Below are 23194 nucleotides of genomic sequence, written 5' to 3'. Positions count from 1 at the left end.
ACCGCAAGCAAGCGGAGGAAAGAAGAATAAACTTTACCACGCCGCTCTTAAAGTTTTGTATTCTCCTCTTGCCCATTCTGTTCATCAGCCACCAAGCCCAAGTGGGCGCGTACTGCCAGAGGTAGCAGATGGGCCAGGTAGGGGGTGGTCGCTGATCCAGGCTTTCCTTCAGGTTGTTGGCTGTGCTCACCAGCGTGAGCCGGACACAGCGGTCGGTCGGCATCTTGTGGGACTGGTCGCCGCTGTTCTCTAGTGACTGGAGAAGGCAGAGAGAGGGCAGGGATTAAAATGGGGCTTCTGTTTGTGGGGGACAGGGAGAGGAAGGGCCAGGCTCTGTGCAGCAGACAGTCGGAGTTTCTCCACAGTGCAAAAGTAGAGTAAGTGTGAGAATGCTTACCACCTTCCTTTAACACACACCCTTCAATAAAGCACCTTTAAATTAGTGTCTCCACTGATGATTTAAAGTTTTTTTTTTAAAAAAGAAACCTTCAAAATCTATTTCTGCTTTGCATTGACTTATACTTTAAATTAGATATATCAGCAAGTTACCCATTCTGCAGCAGAAGGCTCTGAGAAATGAGAACTTTCCTCTTCCTAGCTGCCTACCCCATTATGCAAGTTACTCTGTAATCAAATGAGTACATGAGGACATGTCCCCCATTAACTTAATATTCCTGCCAGCTCTGCGCGCAGTTATCTCAAGAGAAGAGCAAGAGGCTTTTTCAGTGGCAGTGATGTCTTGTCCATATGTAGCCCGTAGTGAAATAAGCCACAGCCCTGTGAATTTATATGAGTTTCACTCCAGCAATAACAGACTGCTCTGTCATCTGTTCTTCTATTTCCCAGAGCAAAAGCAATTATGGCCTAGATTCCATCTTCCTCCTAGGTCTTTTTTGCCATGCTGAAATCTGAGGAATTTGTTTTGCAAGATTTCCAGATTGCTGAAAAAGTACATATTTTGTGAAAGTATGCAGTTTCGCAAGCCAACATTTCTTTCAGAACTCCATTGAACAATGGAAGATTTTTCTTCCCCTCTTACTGCTGGGTTCTCCTGAGCTTCAGATCAATTAAATTTATGACAGATTACCAATATGTATCACAGTAATAATTTCTGCCAGCTCTTTTGTTAGACAAGCCTTCTACTAAAAACAACAGCAATTAGAAGGTTTTGCTTTTCATCCTTGAACAACTACTAACAGGAAAAGAATGCAAGCCTCGCCTCAGCTGACTCTAGTGGCTCTGCCAACAATTGCACCAAAGTCAACCGAACAGAGGACGTTGTGACTAGGGCAAACAAAAAGCTACCTGTGCAGATGCGACGCTGTTCGGCGCTGTAGAATTGTGTCTAGGAAATCTTGGCCTTTCCCCCAGAATTGTGGCAGGGCAACTGTACGGTAAATTTTACTAGATGGGGATTGTATATGTTGGAAGAGAGAAGGTGTAACAGCTCCCCAGCTTCATTTAGTATGGACTCCATACCACAAAACTACACAACAAAAACAGGGTTCTGCATTACTCAAAGCATGTCTTGGTGAGAAGATGAGGTTTGTGTTTGCGAGAGGGAAAAAAAAAAGAAAACAAGAAAACCCCCAAAGGATCACTGTAGTAAAAAGTAGGATTTATCACAATAGAATTTAGAGTCCTTACCTTTGAAAGATTCTCCGTAAAGACATTTTGTATAATCTTAGACTGTACAGGTCCTGGGCATATGTTGATAATACTTATCTCAGGGTAGTCAGTCAGCTCCGTCCGAAGGGAATTAAAAAAGCCCTAGAAGAAGAGGCTGTAATGTGATCTTCTGCTGCATCTCCCTATGTAGAAAGGTATCACTAACTACAGATTTTAGTTCTATTTCTATGCCATAAAGATAGCAGTATTCTACTGAAAGCAACTCCTATTATTTTGACATTTAATGGGTAATTTACAATTTTATCTGCAATTATGTCTATCACTGAGGGATCTGACTTCCCAATCACACAGTAATTTCTCTACACCACAGCCAGGCTCTGCTGTCCCCATACCGAGGGCCAGGCCCTCTCTCAGAGCACTGTGGGGGCTCCTTACTGTGGGTGTGGCACATCGTTAGCTCCTGCTGCAAGTAGCTTGGATACAGGTGCTCAGCCTTGCTAAGCAAGAACTGCAATATTGTGGAAATTATTTTTTTCCGGTGAATTGCTCTTTGTGGTGAGGTTAAAGCTTTTAAAGTGTTTCCACGAAGTGGTATATATAAGAGAGAAAGAGGAAGAAGTTTTCATACTAAGTGGAAGGAACAACTTGGCATTTTAGGGGGGTACTTCTACACCACTGAATACACTTCTGTGTTAATTTGCATCCACATAGACAAAAAACTTATTTCAGCTCAGGGATATGCTAAGTTAAACTTCAATTACAAAAGCTCTAAGTATTTATTTTCCTTAAACTACCAGGATACAAATTTTCTTAATCTCTAGCAATCCATGTATAGACAGCAGCTGTTACAGGGAACAAGACCAATTCAGGAATGTGCCACCTACCAAAGTTGCTGCTCAAGCACTGCTGAGCTACGATTTAGCAAACAACATACCGTGTCTTATCTTCGATCTGGCTAACAGCAGCTCCCTGTATTTATTCTAGCACATAATTTTGTGTCACAACAGAGAGAGAAGGCCAGCACAGGCTGATAAACTTCCACCGCAGTACAGATTTATGATTTGGCTGGCCCAGAGCTCTTCACTAAATTGCAATATAGGACTAGGATCAGTCAGCTCACTCCTGCAATGACACGGAAGAGGACAACTGGGACAACCCACTACAGCTAGACAACAAGCTGCATGCCTATGCACACTTACAACCAAGAAAGGACCATGGGCTCTGATTTCCCAATTGCTGGTGGCTAATTTCAGCTTGCAGATCCAATGCGGGCTCAGCAGCAACAGTCTGTAAAAGCACCGACCAAATCTTTAAACTTCTAAGTACCGAGGCCCACCTCTGGGCCTTGTCAGCTTAGGAACCCAATCCTAGAAGACTGGGAAAGGCTGAAATGATTTCTGCTAGGACAAAAATGTACTTTAGAATTTCCCTAATGATCAGAGACTGAACAGACAGTGGCAGCTGCTGCTCAGTGCAGTCCATGTGCCTATTAGACAAGTTCCTGATTAAGGAACATTTTGAAGATCACCATTTCTGACCCACTCCACATGCCACCAATTACATGAATTACAGCTAGATGAACAGTGTATGATCTCCACGAGCACCATCACACCAGGAGAGAAACTGCAACAGTCAGACGCAGACTCCTGTGGACTTGACTCATGCTCTTGCAGCTCTCCTTCCAGAACTAAGTAAAGGGTAATTTCATTAGTACAATGTTGTTATGAAGAATTCCAATTGGCAAGAATCGAGGTGTGCTTGTTTCAAGAACAAAGTTTAATTCTTAACAGAATTCCTTCCACCCTCCCCCCTCCAATTGCAGCATTAACTGTGTCAGCTGTGGTAGACTTCAAGGCATGAATTTTAAAAACAACCACTAACAGATGAATTCGTGTCAGACAGGGACATACATTTAATAACTGGTGGCCAAAATGTGATCTGCAGTCCAAGACCTAGAAGACCCTAGGTTGACACATGCTGGGAAGACACAACATGAAAAGCATCACTTTATGCTGTGTTACTTTTCCCCAGCTTCTCTAGTCATTTCTTGGTCATCATCAGAGATGGGCTACTCGGCTACCTGCAGAGGACGGCTGTTCTGACAGACTTCCTTTATGTGAATTGTACTGGTGAAGTTTGATATCTCAAAAAAGCTTTAGTATTTTTGTGGGGTTCACACCTAGTCCTAACTCTAGACTGGTAGAGACTCTTAGGCTGAGTCTGTATTTGCAATATGGATTTCAAAATCTGTGTTGCAAATCACATGTTTTAACCCTTGGAATTAGTATTTACAGGGTTACTGTGAAAGAAACCAGAAAAGAGATTTGGAGTCTGGACTGGTTATTGAGCAGAGGCAGAAGATAAGAAAGGTATAAGCAGTTCAGTTAGCTTCTTTTTAATGAATCCTGACATTTTAGTGAACTATTTCTTTTAAGCTTCTTCCACATTCTCAGTCCTAACATGAAATTCAACATTCTGTGAATTTTTAAAGCAACACATGAATTCCTCTGCAACTAATTAGCCACGCTTATTCCAACAGCACCACAGCCAAGAGATAATTCAACTGAAAGAACACTTTAAAATAAAGGAGCATAAATGGAGCCCACACTTCTGCTCACTGCATTCTTCTAATTTCAATCTACTAGACCTAAATCAAAGGCTGGCTTCTAATGGGCAATTTCATCGCTGCCACCTAAATGAAGGGTAGCAGCTCTCTCCCTGTCATTAACTGAAAATTTTCTGTTAGCAGAGACCTGCCACAGTCTTCTACATCTTCATTCTTTCAAGCATCTAATGGCTTTGCAGTGTCAGCCACTAGTTACATGTTTGTTGTTGTTAGTCAAATTGTTAAAAAGATATTGATCCAATAGGTTAACCAAAGTTATTTACTCTGCTCACGTGCTTAAATCCAGCAGGGAGTAGGAACGTGCCAGTTTTTGTTTTTAAAATCATCACTGAGCACAGCTGAAGTTTAGCTTACTGAGATCAAAACGTACATTAGCAGGAAGTCCAACAGTGGTGAAAGACAAATATGTCTAAATAAATTTGCTAGTTAAACAAATGATTCCGCAACGATAAAGGCAGCTTTTTCCCCCCCCAGACACTTTTCTCCGCTTTTCTTTTATGTTTTTGTGGATGAGTGAAATGGCTTTCAAAAATCGTTCCAACCAATATTGAAAATTCAGTGTTACGCGGAAGACAGTGTGCCTGCCTTCCTAAGGCACTATGAGCTGCCAGTTCTTCACAGCACAGCAACATTCAAAACTGCTGGGAAGGTTCTTTCAGATCTTCCTAGCCAGAACAGGAAGCCTCATTCCTCATTAGTCTGCTTTACCAATCACTGTTCTCACTTTACTGTAGATTTCTTACAGTCTAAAAACCTCTCACCAGGGATTTTTCTTCCCTAACTGAATTAAGACGAGTCTTAAAGCACGATGCTTGCTGTTCCTGCACCACACTCCAAGTAGCACGTGCAGGGAATTCTCCCAGCTCAGCACCATTTGCATGTTTGCATACGGTACGTGTGATGAGGAGAGGCAGATGGGATCCATTTGCTTGGGGAAAATGGTGGAGCTAGGTCAGAAGGAGCGCAGGAGCAGCATGGCAAGTCCTTCCCCATTATCCACCCCTGCACGTGCAGTCCAGAAGAACTGCTGTAAGCTTCTGTGTGGTTTCTCTGCCTTTGATATCAAACATTGTTCAGTGAGTTCAAATGGCTTTATATATTTATTATGGAGTAAGAGTTTTGGCATAAATGAGAGAACACCACAGACATTCTTGTCTTACACTTGTGCTCCACGGTTAGAAATTCTTACTCCAAAATGTAAGAAGTCTCCCATTTACCAGAAGACACACTATTATAAACATGTGCAGTATGTTTTTTAAAAAAAGTATATTTCTAGATAATACCAGTATTATTCAAACCAGTGTACATCACCATTATTTTTATCATACCAGTTTTATTATTGTTTTAAAAAAAAGCATTTGTTTGAGAGCTCTGTGTTTTTTTTGTTGTTTTTGTTTTGTTTTGTTTTAAGCTAGTCTCTATTTCATCTCTTTCTGCTTTTGGTATCATGTCCTGGATATATGGCTACTCAGTTCCTAAGCTCTGAGTCAAGGTCCCCTTAGGCTCACCTTGTGTTTTGCTAAAAACAAAGCAGATTCCGTAGTGAGGAATTTACAGTGCTGTTAGCTGAAGAAGGGCTTGAAGTTCAATTCAAAGATGTTTTAAAGGCTGCAAAAATTAGAAACCAGAGGAAGAGCCACCCTCCCCTAATTCTTTCAGTCCAGAATCATTCTCTAGGAGTTTCAGAACATTTCAGAGCAATTCTGTATAACTTTTAGCACCTGAGAAAGTTACATATGCTGTGTGCAATTTCAGGTAAGACTTTTGTTTTCTGCACAGAATAAATTCCTCTGCTACAGCACTAAAACTGATGCTGGTATAGCACAGAAGACTTAATAAAATTCAGAAATGTAACTTACCTGCAGAGCATGCTTGCTGGCACAGTACCCAGAGGCAAGAGGGGCTCCCATGATACCCATCACGCTGCTCACAGTCACAATCTTTCCCTTTTTCCTTTCAATCATGTGTTTCAGGACGTGCTTTGTTAGAGAGATCGTGCCGAGGTAGTTAAGTTCCATTATTGCACTGTAGACGTCTAGGTTTGTGTCCATGAACAGGGAGCGTTGGGAACGTCCACCATTGTTGACCAAAACATCAATCTCAGGAAAGATACAGCGATAAATAAATATAGCACATTTTCTTTAATATTTGCACTCAGGCGATTGTTAACTGACTATTCTCATCCCCCTAGTCTCGCCCACTAGCCTCCCCCTTTGAATTGTGGGCTGGCTGATTTCCAGTGGAGACAACAAAACAGGAACGGTGTTTGATGCCAAACAGTGTTAACTCCTAGCACAGGAACACTGGCAGCTAGAAACCAACTAGATTAAAGAACAGAAGGAACAAATCCGGTACCAATAATTTCTCTGTGACACCAAAGTACCAGCAGATTAAAGGCCTAGCTTGAAGCTTTGCCCATTGTGCATAGTGTTGGTCAGATCTGACTGCTGTTGTCTTAACTCTGGACTAGCAGTCCAAAAGACTACGCACCAAACAAGGTAAGCCCGATGTCCAGTTTTGTCCCATACGGCTCTGAACCCAAATTACGTGCCTCACCAAAACTACAAAATAAAGGTCCTGACTTTCATGCACAATTTCAAGCCTAGAACATACAGCTGAGGATCACTCCATTTGGACCAGAAATTCAGTGATCAATCAAGCAAGTGATCAATCAAATCAAGCAAGTTAATTTTTAGTTCTTGGTACAGGCCAGTGATTATTTGTTCCTTGCTGCATCTCTGCAGAACCTACTGAAATCGAAAAGTAAGCAACAGAATGGATGGGAATTTAAGTACTTTTGTCACGTTTAATACCAAAACTTAAGCAAGATGTGAATTTAAGCATTGCTGAATTTACCAGATGATAGAATAAAAGTGAAATACATACATAAATGCAGGGATAGAAGATTGAGAAGAAACTCAGCCCCAGAGGTGCACCTTACCTTGCCAAAATGCTTAATAACGCTGTTGGTTGCAGCTTCATGAGAGCTTCTATCAGTCAAGTCCAGACGCAGAACAAGGATGTCTTTTTCGGTCAAGTTGCTGATTTCTAAAAACAACCATAAAGTGAATGAGAACCAGTAAGATTGCTAACACAACAACTGTGGAAATGGGTTTTTAAACCCCACATTTTCACTAAAAAGACATAAAGAAACGATAACTTAAAGTTGAAACTAAAATGCCTTCTTGTCTTTTTGATCTCCACATAGAATCCATTTTTAATCTTTGCCTACCATTTTTTTCCTCATTATCATCTTTGGCTTTTAAAAGGCTTGACTTTATTAAATAGATTTGGGTATCACAACATAGACAATTCAATTCTCCAACTAAATTGCGATAGTTGACAGTAACATGTTACAGGATGACTTGATACTGAAACTTTTCACTGAGCCATTCTGAAGCTCAGCTTATTGGCAGCCTTGACATTTTCCTTGTAGGTCAACTGTTAAAGCGTGTTTATTCCTGACAATAGGAACAGTACACATTAGACCAAAACCACAACATGTATACAAGCTTTTATACAAGTATACAAGTTACAAACTTTAGGGCTAAGTCTGGAGAAGGTGGTTTATTGTAGGGGGTAGAAGGAGAATGATGATCCTCGTGGGTCTCTTCCAACCTGAGATATTCTACAAGAAGGTTTTTGTTTAACCAAGACCTTTCAACACATCCACCTCCTGCAATAAAAGGCAGCTGTCATCAAGTTCGAGCCTTCATGTTGAGTGTTTTCACCACTGACTCTGCAACAACTGACCTTTTCCACAGAAAGTGTTTCTTGAGCAGTGATTTGCTGCCCCTGGGGTCTGGGGGCAGATGAGTCACAAAAATAAAACCTTCAATATTAATCTTTCCATTTTTTAAACCAGACATAACTTTTTTTTAAATATATATATATATATATGCATACTAGGTTGATGGTGCTATTTTTTGTTTCTAAATTGATTCCTAGCCACAGTTAAGTACATCTGCTCCCCTTCGACCAGCTGTGCTCTTTAGAGAGAGAGCTTAAAGCTCTTATTTTTTCATTACCACGTCTTGCATACACAGGTGCGGTTGAACCTCGTCTCTACAGTGATGTACAGATAAGGTTACTGAAATCCACAAGTTGCCTCTGCTCAAAGGTCGCTAGTATTTAGGTAACTGGATACAATAAACCCATGTTTGGTTTAAAACTACCATATTTCCATGCATTGCTCCTTCCAGTGCTCCCTCCTCCCCCCTACCTTTCCCTCTATTCCATTACAGACAGCAGTAAAATCCTTGTAGGTTAAACTACACCTCTACCTCATGTTCCCAGCCCCGAGGAGAAGGACCTGGGTGTGGTGGTGGATGAGAAGCTCGACATGAGCCGGCAACGTGTGCCTGCAGCCCAGAAAGCCACCCGTGTCCTGGGCTGCATCAACAGCAGCGTGGGCAGCAGGGCGAGGGAGGGGATTGTCCCCCTCTGCTCTGCTCTCGTCAGACCCCACCTGAAGTGCTGCATTCAGTTCTGGGGCCCCAGCACAAGAAGGACGTGGAAGTATTAGAATGAGTCCAGAGGAGGCCACGAAGATGATCAAGGGACTGGAGCACCTCTGCTGTGGGGACAGTCTGAGGGAGCTGGGGGTGTAGAGTGACAGGACAAGGAGTAATGGTTTTAAACTAAAAAGGGTAGATTTAGATTAGATATTGGGAAGAAATTCTTTACTCTGAAAGTAAAGTGAGGCCCTGGCGCAGCCTGCCCCGAGGAGCTATGGCTGCCCCATCCCTGGCAGTGCCCAAGGCCAGGCTGGATGGGGCTGGGGGCAGCCTGGGCTCGGGGCAGGGGTCGTGCCCATGGCAGGGGCTGGGATTAGACGGGCTGTGAGGTCCCTGCCAACCCAAACCATGCTGTGAGTCTGTGATTTCTATCAGCCTCCTACAGTCACTTTTTTCTAGGGTGAAGAATCCTTGCTGTAGTCATTCCTCAGACAGCTTTCATAAAACTTCACACATTCTTGTTACCCTTTTTCTAAGCTTCTTTTGCTGTCCACTCATCTCCTTGTTTTCCTGGCAGATAACCAGAACTGTGCTTGCGTTGAAGGAATGTGCGTGTCCCAATTTACATATTTTCAGAATTATGTTCTCCATTCCCCTTACTAATAACCCTCTACTGTACCAAACTGATGTTTTCAAGGGAACCATTAAAATAAGAAAAGAAAACCCTTGCTCCCAAGTGGGAGACCTTGGGTTCGGGCTCACCATTTTACACAAACGCTAACAGATGTTGCTAACGTCCTATACTGACGTGTCTCCAGCTGCTGGCAAAACAAACAGCACGTGGGCATCCGCTTCCAGATGCAATACATCTGAAACTGAGCGCTCAGCCTCAGCCTCCCCAGAAGAAAAGCCACTTTCACACAGCTGTGAGAGCACATTTCTGATACGCTGTATTTTTGGGAGATCCTTTAAAGTCTCCTTACACAGCAGCTTTCTGCTACATCTGAGCAGGATCAAACTGCCCAACCACCAAGTAGCAGGTCCTCTAACATTTTTCCTATGATTCATTAAGTTTTGTGCCTTTTTTTTTTCTTACTACAAAGTTATTACAATTACCCAAAGCCAACTAGGGTTTTTTTGAGTATATTTTTTGAAAGATAGCTGCAAAAATAAAGCTGACTTAAAACAGTGTTTTCTTATGACATCAGATATACACAAGATAAATGTGCTTGCTTGTGACATTAATATGTAAATTATCTAGTTACATTGTGGCTGTGTACAGCACCTACCATAGGCATGTTAAAGCTTATTAGCTCCAATTATGCCATATAATTCAGCTAACTTCAAGTTGATGTTACGTGTGGCAGCTCAGTCTTAACCCCTCCCACACTACTCAAGCCTTACAAAATACTCTTGAACTCAACTGCAAAAGGAAAACACACAGGAGGTGTGAGCAGGGACAAACTATCTCCAGTTTATGGGGTTTATGTGGCAAGGTTTTGGTAGCAGGGGGGTGCAGGGGGGCCTCTGTGAGCAGAGTCCAGCAGCTGCCCTGTGTCAGAGCAGAGCCAGCTCCAGCCGGCTCCAGGGGACCCACAGCTGGACAGAGCAGTGTTGTTTTCCGTTCTCACTGCTCTTGCCTATTCATAGGTAACAAATTACATTAGTCTCCTTCACACTGAGTTGATTTTGCCCATGACAGTAACTGTTGAGTGATCTTCCCATCCCTATCTCAAGTCACAAGCTTTTTTTTGTCCATCATATTTCATCCTTTTGAGGAGGGGGAGTGAGAGAGTGGTGTGGTGGAGCTCGGCTTCCCACCAGTGTGAAACCACAGCACCCGGCAAGCGCTTGGACACATGCCCAAGCGTGCAGGGATGGAATCAGGAAGGTTGAAGCTCAGAAGTCAAAGCTGGTGAGGAATGCAAAGGGCAAGGACAGCTCCTGCAGGTACAGTGGCAGCAAAAAGAAGACCGAAAAACAGTGAGCTCACCACTGAGTAGGGATGGCAATGAAGTGACACAGAAAAACATGAGTTGCTCTTTGCCTTCTCTGCCTTAACCTTCACTGGCAGATCTCTCAGGTCTCCTACAGCCCTGAGAATAGCCCTTGGGGGAAAGAAATACTACAAACATCAGAGGATGACCGATTTAGGGACAAACTGGACATCCAAACAGGGCAATACATGCAGCCAGGAGTTATGAGAGCTGACCAACATCACTGCAACGCTACTGATCTTTGGAGGAGCTCACCAGCAGCTGGAAAAAAGCAAATGTCACACAGCCTAAGCTCAGTCCTTGGGAAAAAGATGGGGCAATTCCTCCTGAAAGCAATTTCCAAGCATATGAAGGACAAGAAAGTGACTCAGCCAACACAGATGTACTGTGGACATGCACTGCCTGACCAACTTAACTGCCTTTTGCAATGACACGACGGGCTCTGTGGACAAGGGCAGAGCAGCAGATGCTGTGTGTCTTGACTGTGTAGCTTTGTATGTTGGCCTCCACAGCATCCTCGTAGCTACACTGGGGAAATGTGAGGGGTCTAGGTGAACGGATTACAGTGTAAGTGAAAACCAGGCTGGATCAACCAACCCCTCAAAGTCCAACAGGTAACCAGTTCCAAGTGGTAGCCCACCATGGACAGTATCTTTTAATATCTTCATTAATGACCCAGATGATGGGATAAAACACTGTTTTTCAGCAAATTTTCAGGTAACATCAAGTTCAAAGGAGTAGTTGCTATGCTGGAGGGTGGGGCTGCCATTCAGAGGCATATTAACGAAATATAATAATGGTCTGACAAACCTCATTAAGCTCAAAGTCAAATGAAAAATTTTGCACCTGGGACAGAACAGCATGATGCAGTACTGCAAACCGGTGTCCAAATAGCGAGGTATCAGGCCTGAGGTCCTGATGAAAAGCCTGCTGATTTATGTTCAACGTGCAGCTATGAGCTCCTGCAATTATAAATGCTACTGAGCTGCAACAGCAAGAGAAGATTGAGGGAAGTGGCTGTTAAGTGCCTCTACATGGCACTAAGACTGCAATTGGAGTACAGTGTCCAATTTGGGGCTCTCATTAACAGCAAATACCATCAAACCACAGCACAAAGCCACCAAGATGGCTAGAGGAGCGAGCACACCTTATAATTAAGAAAAGGGGTGGAAGGCTGAGTTTAGAGAGAGGAGTATGGGGGCAAGAGGGCCAAATACTCTCTTCCACTACCTAAAGGCTGGCTGTAGAAAATACAGGGTACCTGTTACTGAACAGGTTACCGCAGAGTTTCCAATATTCCTACTAATCTAACCTATAGCTAAGAAAGTTCAGTAGCATATTTTTCCAAAACACGTGGCTACAAAAGACTAATATATAGCACAGCTATGATATTCACACAGTTATTTCAAACTGGCAGGGGCAGAAATTATTTTAGTCAGATCTGTGCTCTTGGTTCATATCAATTGAACTAAGTTTTCTGAATGTTCCTTAGCACATTGCTCTTATACAAACGCTGCCTGAAAATGGACATCCAGATTCCAGCTCCTGCCAGCATATCCAGTGCCATCAGTGTCGTAATGACAACAAATGGCCACAGACGTAAGTGCATTTGTATGCTTTTAGTGACCACTAAATATTGCATCATATCATTTGACTTTTGCCATAATTACCACTTACCCACACCATCATCTGACAGCCCTGGTTTCTTTTTGAAGGTATCTATTTAAGTAACAGCTGTTTTGAAGCGTCAGGAAATGGAAATAAGGAGCAGTGCATTTTTGAAACCTCCTTGTCAGATTTTCAGAGTAACCTGCTGCAACTTTGAGATTTCAAGGAATTTTTGTGCTAAGCCAAATGAACGTTTCAACATTCACTAGCAAGCATTCCAAGTACGCTGCAGACATTTGATCAACATTACTAGGAACAAACTGTCAGTGTGATAATATAGTCACTAAACAATATGGAGGGCAAATAGGCAGAAAGAGATACAGTAATCATGTTCAACACTTCTATTTATCGACATTAATTCATTGCCTGTCCCTCCCACAGCCAGGCCAGAAAACAGAGGGAAAAAGATAAAGAAGAGGAATGAAGTTAGACTACTGACACAGCAGGCATATGAAAGATAACTGGAACAGTTAAACATCCTGCTTCATACATGTTCCTCTCAATCTATAGGAGATCCTCTTCTCTGCACTTACTCAGAACGACTTTTTTTGAACATTTCTATTCATTCCTTTTCCAAAGGAAACTCCTTGACAGTTGTCAATCTGACTGTAGCAGGCACAAACCCGAAGGGAGAAGACTTCTCAGTAGCATGCAGCTACATTGTTTGCTTCTGAATAGGATGACACCCCTCAATTTCTTTCCTCCCTTCCCCACTGTATGTATTCAGTAACTTGTAAGACCAGCTGCAATTGATAGTAAGTGTCACACCAGCTTATAAGGGCTCTCATACCACAAACCTATACAAAGCCTTCTCTCAAGAAAACAAAATACTGGCTTCAAATATACAGTGAAGTTATGTATAAAGTTCACTTTCATCATGAAATTTATTCCTGTGCTTTGTGGGTTAGTATTTCTGTGGCAACCCCACCACAGCAAGAGCGGAACTGCTCGCACGAAGTGGTAACTTATACTTACGAAGGCATTTCTTTTTCACTCTTTCCAGTTCATCTTCTCTTCTTGCTGAGATGGCAAGCAAAGCTCCTATCTTTGACAACTGGTAGGCCAACTCTTCTCCAATTCCACTTGAAGCTCCTGTCACCCAGACAACCTTGCCACGCAGTTCATTTTCTGTCAGGAGAAACAAGGCAGCAGTTCACACATTGCCAATGCTAGAACAAACATTTAAGTCCCTGCAGAGGTATACTCTGATACTGTTAAGACATATGCTCCACTATATTGGCTGTTACAAAATCCTGACTTCTTTATTTTTTGGTCATGTGCAATTGTGAAATCGTTCCATGCTGTTCTGCTACTTGAACTTTGTTCCACGGCTAATCTGAATAAACATGAATTATCTACCTGATGGAAGAAATTAGATTGCGTTTCTGCAACTCATCCCTGCAGAGCATATCCACTGACCTCATCAAAAAGAGCTTCAGAGGAAAATGGAGAAGAGAATTCTTGGAAATGGCAGGTAAACGGTTACTGTATGGCAAATCCAAACAAAAGCCTAAGCAAACCTTTCCCAATAGATGTTCTACCTCAAAAACGGTCCTAAGTAACTGCTGACAGAAGAAAATTCTCTGATCATAGGCAGCTTATCAGAACAAACAGAATGGGTGTTCATCCGCTTCGTTTTGTGTCTGATGCAGGTTAATTCTTGCACTGGCCAGAATACAGTACACCGAGTTCCCATGGCGTAAGCTCACCTATGAATTTCCTGCGTGCTCACAGTTCCTGCCCAGGCATGCTTTTTAAACCTCTAGTAAAAACAGTGGTATCTTGCTCCTTCACTCCTCTGCTTGTAGCCTGTTCCCCCTTGTTTGCAGGCATTCCCCCCTTCCTGACCCCATGAAACACCTAGAACCTGGGAAAAGGTTTAGATTTCCAGACGTATATCCAAAATCGTCAAATAAAATAGATGGATGAAAATTACTCATTTGATTCTAGAACACGATTTAAGGATGAGTGATCACTAATATCAGAGCACTTTCCAGAACGTATTACTGACTAAAACTTGCACGTCTTCTTCATCGTCAGTGCCAGTAAAAAATCTGGGACTGATCAGCTGCTGAGAAGAGCTCTGTCTTCTATTTAACACAGCACTCCAACTATTTCTAACCAACCAAGAAAGATTTCACATTATAATTCAAATAGCAGAGTCAAATTCAGTTCCTGGGATTTAAAGCCTGTTCTATTCTGAAAAAAGGCCAGAATAGCATTTGTCAGCTCACTGAAACCTACCCGCTCATTCGGTTTAGCAAAAATACTTCTTTACTAAAGCCAGTGGCTGTGATGACTTTTACCTCCTGCTTCAGGATCAGTTCCTGATTCTCTCTACACTACTTTGTTTCAAATTTCTAGTTTTGAGTCTTAATGATAATAAATCCAATGAAGAGATGAGCACCAAAATCTTGTTTCCCCTTTTCCTTGTTGAAGACTTCAAGACTGACTATCAGGGCTCACCTTGAATTTGCAGGACTGGCACCAGGTATTATTTTTCTATCATTATTATTAATTTTTAAGAAAGCTGACTTTTTAGCCAAAGAAAAATCCTTCCTAAAGCCAAACTTTGTTTTATTTTTTTCTTTCTTTCTTTTTTTTTTTTAAAGTCACTTTCCAAATGAGAGATGTATTCTAAGGTTATGAACATGGGAGGTAGAAAGAGATATTCCTGAAGTTGTAGGAATAATTGTTTTAATAATAATTATATCAGAAAGCTGCTGTCACTTAAGCTTATTCACGCTCTCTTCCTACAGTTTTATTTCAACACATTCCCAAATCACTGGGCTAACTACAAGGAACATAGAGTTTACCTCTCAGATTAATTTCTTATTTTTTTTGGCAGGTTGTTTTCTGTTGAAACACAGTTTGTTTCCTGTCAAAACAAACAGTACTTGAACAGAAGCACACATGGATATGCCTTCATCCCTGCTTACCACACTCATCTCTTCTTGCTACTGAAAACAAATCCACTTCCTCCCACCACGCAGTTTCCCTGTTCTCAACCTGCCTTGAGCAGGTTCACTGTAGTTATTCAGGATCTTGTTCTGTGGACAGAATAATTGTGATGAGGAAGGTTTTTCATTGATTTTTGAGTGCTGATAGTTACCCTACACTGATCTACTGGAAATTAGTACAGTGCAAAACCTAGCTGAAATGTTGTTGTAGAACAATTATCAAGCAACTAGCTTGTTCTAGAATAAATGTCCTGTTGTAACTGGAAATAAGTTTAAAAATTAACTGTGCCAAATTGAAAAATAAAATATTATACTTTTACTAACCATTAACTACTGTGTTACAAGGCATAACAAATGACAGGTTGAACAGAGTACTACTGCAATATTCCAAGTGCTTCTGTAGTTCAGCTCTGTTTGGATTTATTTTTTTTTCTCCATCATTTTATAGCTCCCATGGCACAAGGCTACCACTTCATTTTATTCATGAAAATATTTGGGGTGAGGAAGTCTAAAGCAGGACATTTTCCCCAGAACCATGAAGAATCACACTATTATTCTTAAAGAGTCAGTTTTCATATATACATATGTAAAAGGATCCTACTAAGCTCGGTAATACCATGCTGTCTGTGAAAAGCACACCACTTAGAGTGACCGCTGATCAGCTAATGAAATACAACACTTAAGGGAAGTCAGCTGGCACCCCGTAACCCTTGTCTCCTGATCACACAAATATTTAGATCACAGGAAATAATCCAGCACCTTCCAATGATGAAATCCAGATGCTTCCCTACAGAGGTGAATCACTGAATTGAACTCGTCTTACCTATTACACAGGCCATGCTTTGTAATTATAGTTTTCAAGATAAAGAAACATGATAAGAGTCTGCTTTCTGATAAGTACTTTTATCTGCAAAAACTTCCAACACCCATACTAATGTTGTGGAAGCTGTAACAAAACATAATGACAGAAAGAGTAACAGCTCTATCAACAGCTTTGATTAAAATTCAAGTTTTCTCCACCTGACCCGTGTGCTACTTACCTAGAGATGTCTGTAGACATGCTATGTTGCGTGCACAATGTGGGGAGGAGGAAAAACAGGAACATATTTGAAGAAAGACCTTTTCTAGTGTTTGTCCCTTTTGTTTTCCTCGCTGAGCAGGTAGAATCAGCACTGTGACACCACTATCACATGTGCAAGGCAGAACTATCGGCAAAATGCTACTTAAATGCTCCCATTTCAGCTGCATATTTCAGTTAGTTACAAGCACTTGAGGCCCAGGGTGGGGGGAAAACGCAGTTCACCACTTTGCAGAGCAAAGAAGCTTACATTGACAAAATTCTTACCAATGCTCCTTATATTACATATTGAAACAGCTAAAACTACATTGCTCTGTATGTGGGAATTTTTAGAGACTAACTGAAAGGCTTCCAAGCTTCCAATGAGATTGAAAAGTACTTTCAAATAATTCTGTGTCCACCTGAGAGCTCCTAAATCTCCATGTGCATTGCACGTAGATCCCTCAAGACAAAGCTTCAGTTCCGTTTATATTTATCAAGATTTATCCTGTTTCTCTGCCCTGAGTCTTTCCATGATATTCGCACAGTCGACACACAGGTATTTTTCGTACTTTTCTTATAGTAAGGGAGCTACCTGATGGACTTGCTATAAAATTCATACTGCACACAGTTACAGATTGGTCACATATTTAAATTTAGTATTCTTAGAGCTGGATTACTTGTGCACACTTTCCTGTTCTCCAGTATACAGACTAGCACTTTTGCAGCAAGCTTCTACTGAAAAGAGAAGTCAGACTTATCTCAAAGTCTGGGCCACACTCCCAACCCAACTCCACAGGGAGATGATCCCCACCTTCTCCCACTTCTGTCCAACCTGAAGTGGTCTCCATCCTCACCCTTGGTTTGTTGCATGCCCACTAGGCTAGAACTAAAAAATACGTCCCAGATTCCTGTTTCAAATGGCTTTCTTGACAAACTCTTCACAGAACTTGCCCTGCTCTTCTCTCAGCCCCTTCCCAATGCCAACCTGCACCTGCACGACCATCCCCTACTGCATCCTTGTCTCAAACACAAACCCTTACTCCTCAGTTCCCCCCCAACACAATGACCCTCCTTCATCCAAGACAGTCCTATCTCCCCATCTCAACCCATCACCCAATTTCATTTCACACGCAGGACAGCTTATAGTGTTCCCTATCCCATCTTTTCCCAGATCAGCTTCTCCACCCAGCTGTTCAGACGCGAGAACAGGGTGCTGTGTGGTCACTGATGGCACCTGCTCCATTTTCACCCCAACCACCCAAACCCAGCATGTCCCACAGCACCCCAAATTGCAGCTGCTGGCTAAGCTGAGGTGGGATATTCAGAAATGTGTGACTCTTCAGATCAAAAGCCTCTTTAATGCAAGTAAAACTGAGGATTTTTAAAGATCTTTGGTTGTCTACAAGGAGGCAGAATTGCAGACAGATTAGAAAGGTCAACACATGCAAGAGCTGTAAATCCCTGGCTGAAGGCATTTTATTGAATCTTTGTAACCACAAGTGTGGAAAGCAACACCTTACAGAAAAGTGAGGAAAATCCACAGACAGCAATCATGTGGTGCTGCTCCCTTATGCCTTTTGGGGCAAAATCCTCTGAAGAGGAAACCCATTTAATCCAAGCATTAATATTCATGTTTATTATGCTGTAAACACTTTCAGAACTACTGTGAAACCGAAATCTGCTTTAAGATGCAATAAGGAACAGAAGCTAAAGAGACTAGGAAGAGTTTTTTTGTTGTTGTTTTTCTTTCTTCCAGAAAAACTCAAAGTTTCTCTCTCTGACCCACACTGTCCATCCCTCACCCGCAGGTTTTAGCAGGTTCCTGAGAGGTCCGAGCAGTGCCTGAAGGGGGAACATGCATCACCTGCACACACTAGCATGGGGTGCCACGAGGAATCCCTTCCATGGTGATCAGAAATCGAGGAACTAACTCATTCCTACTACTTATATTAAGCGTCCCCTTTTCTTATTGTGCCCTGTTCTGTGCTTCTCCCGGCACACCACAGCCTCCCCGAGCAACACGCACACCCGACAGCCTCGCTTATCACTCAGGCTGATGCCAGAACCAGACATCTGACCGGAAACAATGCAAAACAATACTTTGGGGGCTGAGCGAGCCCTGCAAAGTTGCTTTTAGATTACTTTATTCAACGGGTCTCTTCGCCACTGCCCTGCAGCGAGCTGCAGCTGTGCGTGCGAGGGTCACCACACCTTACTGAGGGCTGAAAATACTGCTTTTAGGGTTATCGTTCAACGAGCCCCGGGGGCAGCTGTGGTCGGATCGGCCGAGCTGAGGCGACTGCAGCCCCGGCTGCCTTGGTCCCCCCTCACCCCCGCACGCCGCCATCCCCCGTCCCCCTCACGGAGCGCCTCAAACGCCGCCACCGCTCGGCGCCCCGGAGCCTCCCTCCGGGCTGGCGGCCGCTCCCGGCGGGCGGCCGCTCCCTGGGGCCGGCTTTACCTGGCTTCTTCCCCCGCCACTCGGCCCACAGCAGCGTGAGGTCGCCGTCGGCCCGCAGCCAGCGGACCAGCTGCACCAGCAGGGCCAGGAGGGCTCCGCCCGCCAGCAGCTGGCACAGCCCGCAGCCCCACGACATGTCCGCCATCCGCCCCGCCGCCGCCCGCTGCGCCCCTTTATGAGGGCCGCCGCCAGGCAGGAGCCGCCTCCTCCTCCCCGCCTTCCCTTCCAACCCCTTTCCCCGCTGGGCAGGCCGCCACCGTCCCTTTTCCCCGTCACGGGCCCTGGCTCCGCGGTGGCCGGGCCCCGTTGGGTGGTAACGCGGCCCCGGGGTTGGCGCAGTCCAGGCTGGGCGATAAGGGCTGGGGTTTGTAGGGCAGGGGCCGTGCGTGTGACAGGGGCTGGAGGTTGTTTTCTGGGAGCGGGGGACTCTTTTTTTTTTTTTCCCAGCTTGACGTGCCCCCGAGGGGAGCGGAGGGCTGGCTGGCTTCGGGCTTGTGAACAGCGCTGGCTGCCGCACGTCCTCAGGCTGCCCTGTCACAGGCACTGGGGCAGGTGCCCAGCGCGGTCTGGGTTTGGTGTATGGAGATCAAAACCCGGTGCCCACCATGAGGAGAGCCTCAGGGGGACACCTGCGAACCCTCTTCCCCTCAGGCTCCCCGGTGGATGCCAGTGCCCTTCTGCAGCTCACAGAACCATCTAGGTTGGAAGAGACCTCCAAGATCACCTAGTGCAACTTCTGACCTGACACTAACAAGTCCTCCACTAAACCATATCACTAAGGGCTACATCTAAACGTCTCTTAAAGACCTCCAGGGATGGTGACTCAACCACTTCCCTGGGCAGCCTATTCCAATGCCTAACAACCCTTTCGGTAAAGAAGTTCTTCCTAATATCCAACCTAAACCTCCCCTGGCGCAACTTTAGCCCATTCCCCCTCGTCCTGCCACCAGGCACGTGGGAGAATAGACCAACTAAAGCTCAAAGTGCAGCGTTGAGGTCTTCCCCATCCAGGTCTGTGCAGCAATCTTCCTCTTGGCTGAGCCTCCCACTGTGCCAACTGGAGGCAAACGCCTACTCTTGCTTTGACCAACACTTCAAACCGTGGTTTTAAATGCTGGGCTCTGAATCAAGTGGTGTGGGACAGCCACAAGGACCAGAGGCTGGCATTTTGGAACAGTACCTCGCTCTCATCTGCTTCACCATCTCTTCACCATAGATTTGCTAGTGCTTAGCTGCAGAGCTTGTAACTCATGTAACCTTTGTGTTTCAAAGTCTTTTACAGCACCAGGAACATATAAAAGGGGAACCCAGAGTAACTCAGGAACTTTGACTGCCATATAAAGACAGTTGCACATCATGATGACAGCTCTTTACTGCATTTCTGCTTTCTCATGTGTTACTGAGTTGAGAACTATTTAGAGTTAGTGCAACACATAGCATAGTGGAACCTTAGTGCCACATGAAACAAATAACTAACAAGTAATTAATTAAAAAAAAAAACTAACAAGTAAAATATATATATATTTTGCTTCCTTCTCTGTGAAAAATCAGGACATGATGAACAAATTTGCTCATTGCAAAATTCATCTGTCTGCACCTGCCAGATCTTTATATTCTCTGGTAAAAATATTCTGGGGCTTTTTTCTCCTTGTGCTAAGTGCAGGTGATGTGCATGGGATCGTGAAGCTTTGTGTCACAACATACTGGAATGGGAAGTATAAAATGGGAAGATGATACACACTGCACCTGCACAATATATTCCCAGTGGAGTTTTCCCAGTTATCCCAAAAGAGACAGGTGTACAGTGGCTCAGGCTGAACAGAGAAAGGATGTGTAGGAGAAGCTCACAAGGTCCCAGGATCCCACGGTTGGAGAAAAATGAGAATTCATGATATAACACCATACTTTGACCCCTCTTTTTACAACAAAACTGAGTAAAACAGATTTCTCCTGTTAATCTTGTGCATTTGTACACTTGCAGAGTCACCATCAGCGGAGATTTTACTGCCTATGCCCAAGATTACGAAGACAGACATGAAGTGCTTGCTCAGTGTCATACTGAGCATGGGAAGAAGAGCACTGAAGAAAGTTACAAGGTCCTCCACAAGGTAATACCCATTCTTGGTGTTTGCCAACTTATAAAAGCTAAATATCTCATTATATGAATTATCTGAATGATAGATAAATATACATAAGAAATTATATTAATTATACACACCCAAGCCTATTGAAAAAATTCTTCTGAGACACCAACAGATAAAAAGCAGTAAAGCTACCACAGGCTGTGGCATTTACATGTGTTTGCTGTAAACCATCAGCATCATGCCAGATTATGAGATGATTTCTTCTAAACCCCAAAGCAACAGGCAAAAGATTGATGGGAGCCCAGGGCTCCCTGCTTCCAGTCTCACCTTGATGGCCAGCAGTGCTCTAGCTTTCCTTGCTGGAAGCACAACGTTGAGTGTTGACAGTAACATACACTCTTTTTGTTGCTTCAGAGACAGCAACGGCTTAGAGAAGAGCTGTTTGACAAAGTACCAAAGCAAAATGAAACATCTCTTAGAGGATCACAACATAACAAGGCCCTTAGATTTGATCAACATCTAAGTTCCCAAGGAAAACCAAAAGTATTTTTTAAGCCTGAGCTTAGATTCCACATGAGAAACTAATTTTCACTTTCTGAAGAGGCCATTACTGCTAAGTCTTTAAAAGTCTAGCTGAGGATTAAAGAGTCAATCTACCAAAGTCAACCTGAACATCAACAGAATGCCTGACAGGTCCATTGCACTTTATTCAGTGATTTGTGCAGATGACACTTTGGAGTCCAGTAAACATGTTCTGATATTTATACAAAGTACCGAACTGTGGTAGTGAAGTTCAAGAGCCAAAGAGAAGCTGAACTGCAAAGCTCCGAAAACAAAATGGGAAATACTTACCAGTATGAGAGGTCACAGTCTTGCTCCATGCTCTGTTGTGAACCTTGGTGAGGCTCCCTTTGTTGACTCTGTGGCAGCAGATAACAGATCAATTAAACTCTGAACATAACACGATAACATGCATTATTCTTGAAAGATACACAAATTATATTGGCACCTGATATAATTAAAAGCAAAATAAGCTGCCTTTTGTCCCCAAAGCAATAAGAGAGAAATACGTTTGACTAGATTACTGTTTCTGTATATTTATTCTGCAATCACACAATATTAAGAAGACCTTGTGCACAGGTGCAAAGATATAAACTCGGGTGACCTCTGTAAATGAATAATAAATGTGCAATATTATTCATGCTGCTAAATGGAGAAGAAAAATGTTACAGTAGACTGAAAATCTGGAACTCCAGTAGTGCTCTTCAGCTTTCTGATTCCAATTAGACCTGTTTTGGTAGGGCTTTATTTAAGTATTTGCATAGCTTTTTCTGTGTGACAATGTTTATGGCATTACAACCATCAGGAACAAAAAGAATAAGAAGTAAAATCAGAATGATGTGAATTCAACACTAAAAAAAGATTAAGTGGAGATTTATCTTACAGTTATCTGCCCACCACGGTAGAACTTTTAAGGCATGTGAACTGTAATAATTTCATATTCTAGTTGTATTTCCAATAACCATATTGTAACCCAAAGCCAAAGGTGAGTGGAATGAATTTCAGGAATAGCATCATAAATCCATCCTATTTTAGAGCAAATTTATGCAATGCATAGACCTATCAGATATAAGCTTATAAACACATGCATATCAGACCTGTCAGAATGTATCATCAGGGTGTATATGTGTTTCTTTCATAGTGCCAAGTCAACACACCCAGGTAGGACTGGATAGGCTTTTCTCTAGATACTGGGGAGGATGACAAGTCCTTGTTCTCATCCTGCCCATGATCCTGTTGTTTTGCACCTTACATCTGTTCTCAAACTGATTTTATCATCTTGGTTTTGATCCTTTATACTGTTAATGAAATGGTTTATTCATGCTTTAGGTACTGACCTTCCAATCCTTTTATCTGTTTCCTTGTCCCATTGCAAGCTTAGATGGACATTCATCTTTCTTCAGGGTTCCCACCGACATCAGCTGAAGTAAGATGGATGTTGTCTTTTCAGTGCTGGAGATGATACAGCTTTAAATAGTGCATAAAATGTACAAGTTTCAGCTGCACAAAAGAAATGAGTAAATGACGTGCCAGTCTCTCATAAATCCTCCTGTGATAGCTTAAAAAAACATGATGTTCACGTTGCAAACATCACCTTATAGGAAGGTATGGATGGGTATTATTTAAACCATAGTTGGCAAGGCATTTCAGCATCTGTCTCAACCCATCCTTACTCAGTGAAGTGCTTAACT

The 23194-nt window shown here is 43.0% G+C and overlaps 2 protein-coding genes and 1 long non-coding RNA gene across 4 annotated transcripts in view; 2 read left to right on the top strand and 1 right to left on the bottom strand.

The window, feature by feature from the left end:
* Nucleotides 1–22911, bottom strand: part of DHRS7 (dehydrogenase/reductase 7) — a 23810-nt gene extending 899 nt beyond the window's left edge. Inside the window, exons 1-7 of one of the 2 annotated variants that reach the window (XM_080595667.1) lie at nucleotides 22841–22911; nucleotides 21795–21862; nucleotides 13353–13505; nucleotides 7197–7303; nucleotides 6115–6354; nucleotides 1648–1770; nucleotides 38–256 (exon numbers count right to left, since the gene is read on the bottom strand). In XM_080595667.1, the coding sequence (XP_080451793.1) occupies nucleotides 38–256; nucleotides 1648–1770; nucleotides 6115–6354; nucleotides 7197–7303; nucleotides 13353–13505; nucleotides 21795–21862; nucleotides 22841–22896 (966 nt within the window). In that variant the 5' untranslated portion in view covers nucleotides 22897–22911. Of the gene's footprint in view, nucleotides 1–37; nucleotides 257–1647; nucleotides 1771–6114; nucleotides 6355–7196; nucleotides 7304–13352; nucleotides 13506–18858; nucleotides 19069–21794; nucleotides 21863–22840 lie in introns of those variants that run through there. The other variant, XM_080595666.1, reaches the window with a different exon arrangement.
* The window catches only part of LOC308196540 (uncharacterized protein), a 35722-nt gene that overhangs the window by 2893 nt on the left and 9635 nt on the right, over nucleotides 1–23194 (top strand). The window contains exon 2 of the mRNA XM_080595668.1: nucleotides 20840–20966. Coding sequence (XP_080451794.1) covers nucleotides 20840–20966 — 127 coding nt within the window. The remainder of the gene's footprint in view (nucleotides 1–20839; nucleotides 20967–23194) is intronic.
* Nucleotides 13512–16342, top strand: LOC308196543. Its single transcript, XR_013952273.1, has 2 exons — nucleotides 13512–13851; nucleotides 15226–16342. It is a non-coding gene; the product is annotated as an uncharacterized lncRNA (long non-coding RNA).

Source organism: Anser brachyrhynchus (assembly GCF_964034855.1).
Source record: "Anser brachyrhynchus genome assembly, chromosome: 5".
Classification (NCBI taxonomy): domain Eukaryota; kingdom Metazoa; phylum Chordata; class Aves; order Anseriformes; family Anatidae; genus Anser; species Anser brachyrhynchus.
This window is presented reverse-complemented; position numbering and strand designations above follow the sequence as displayed.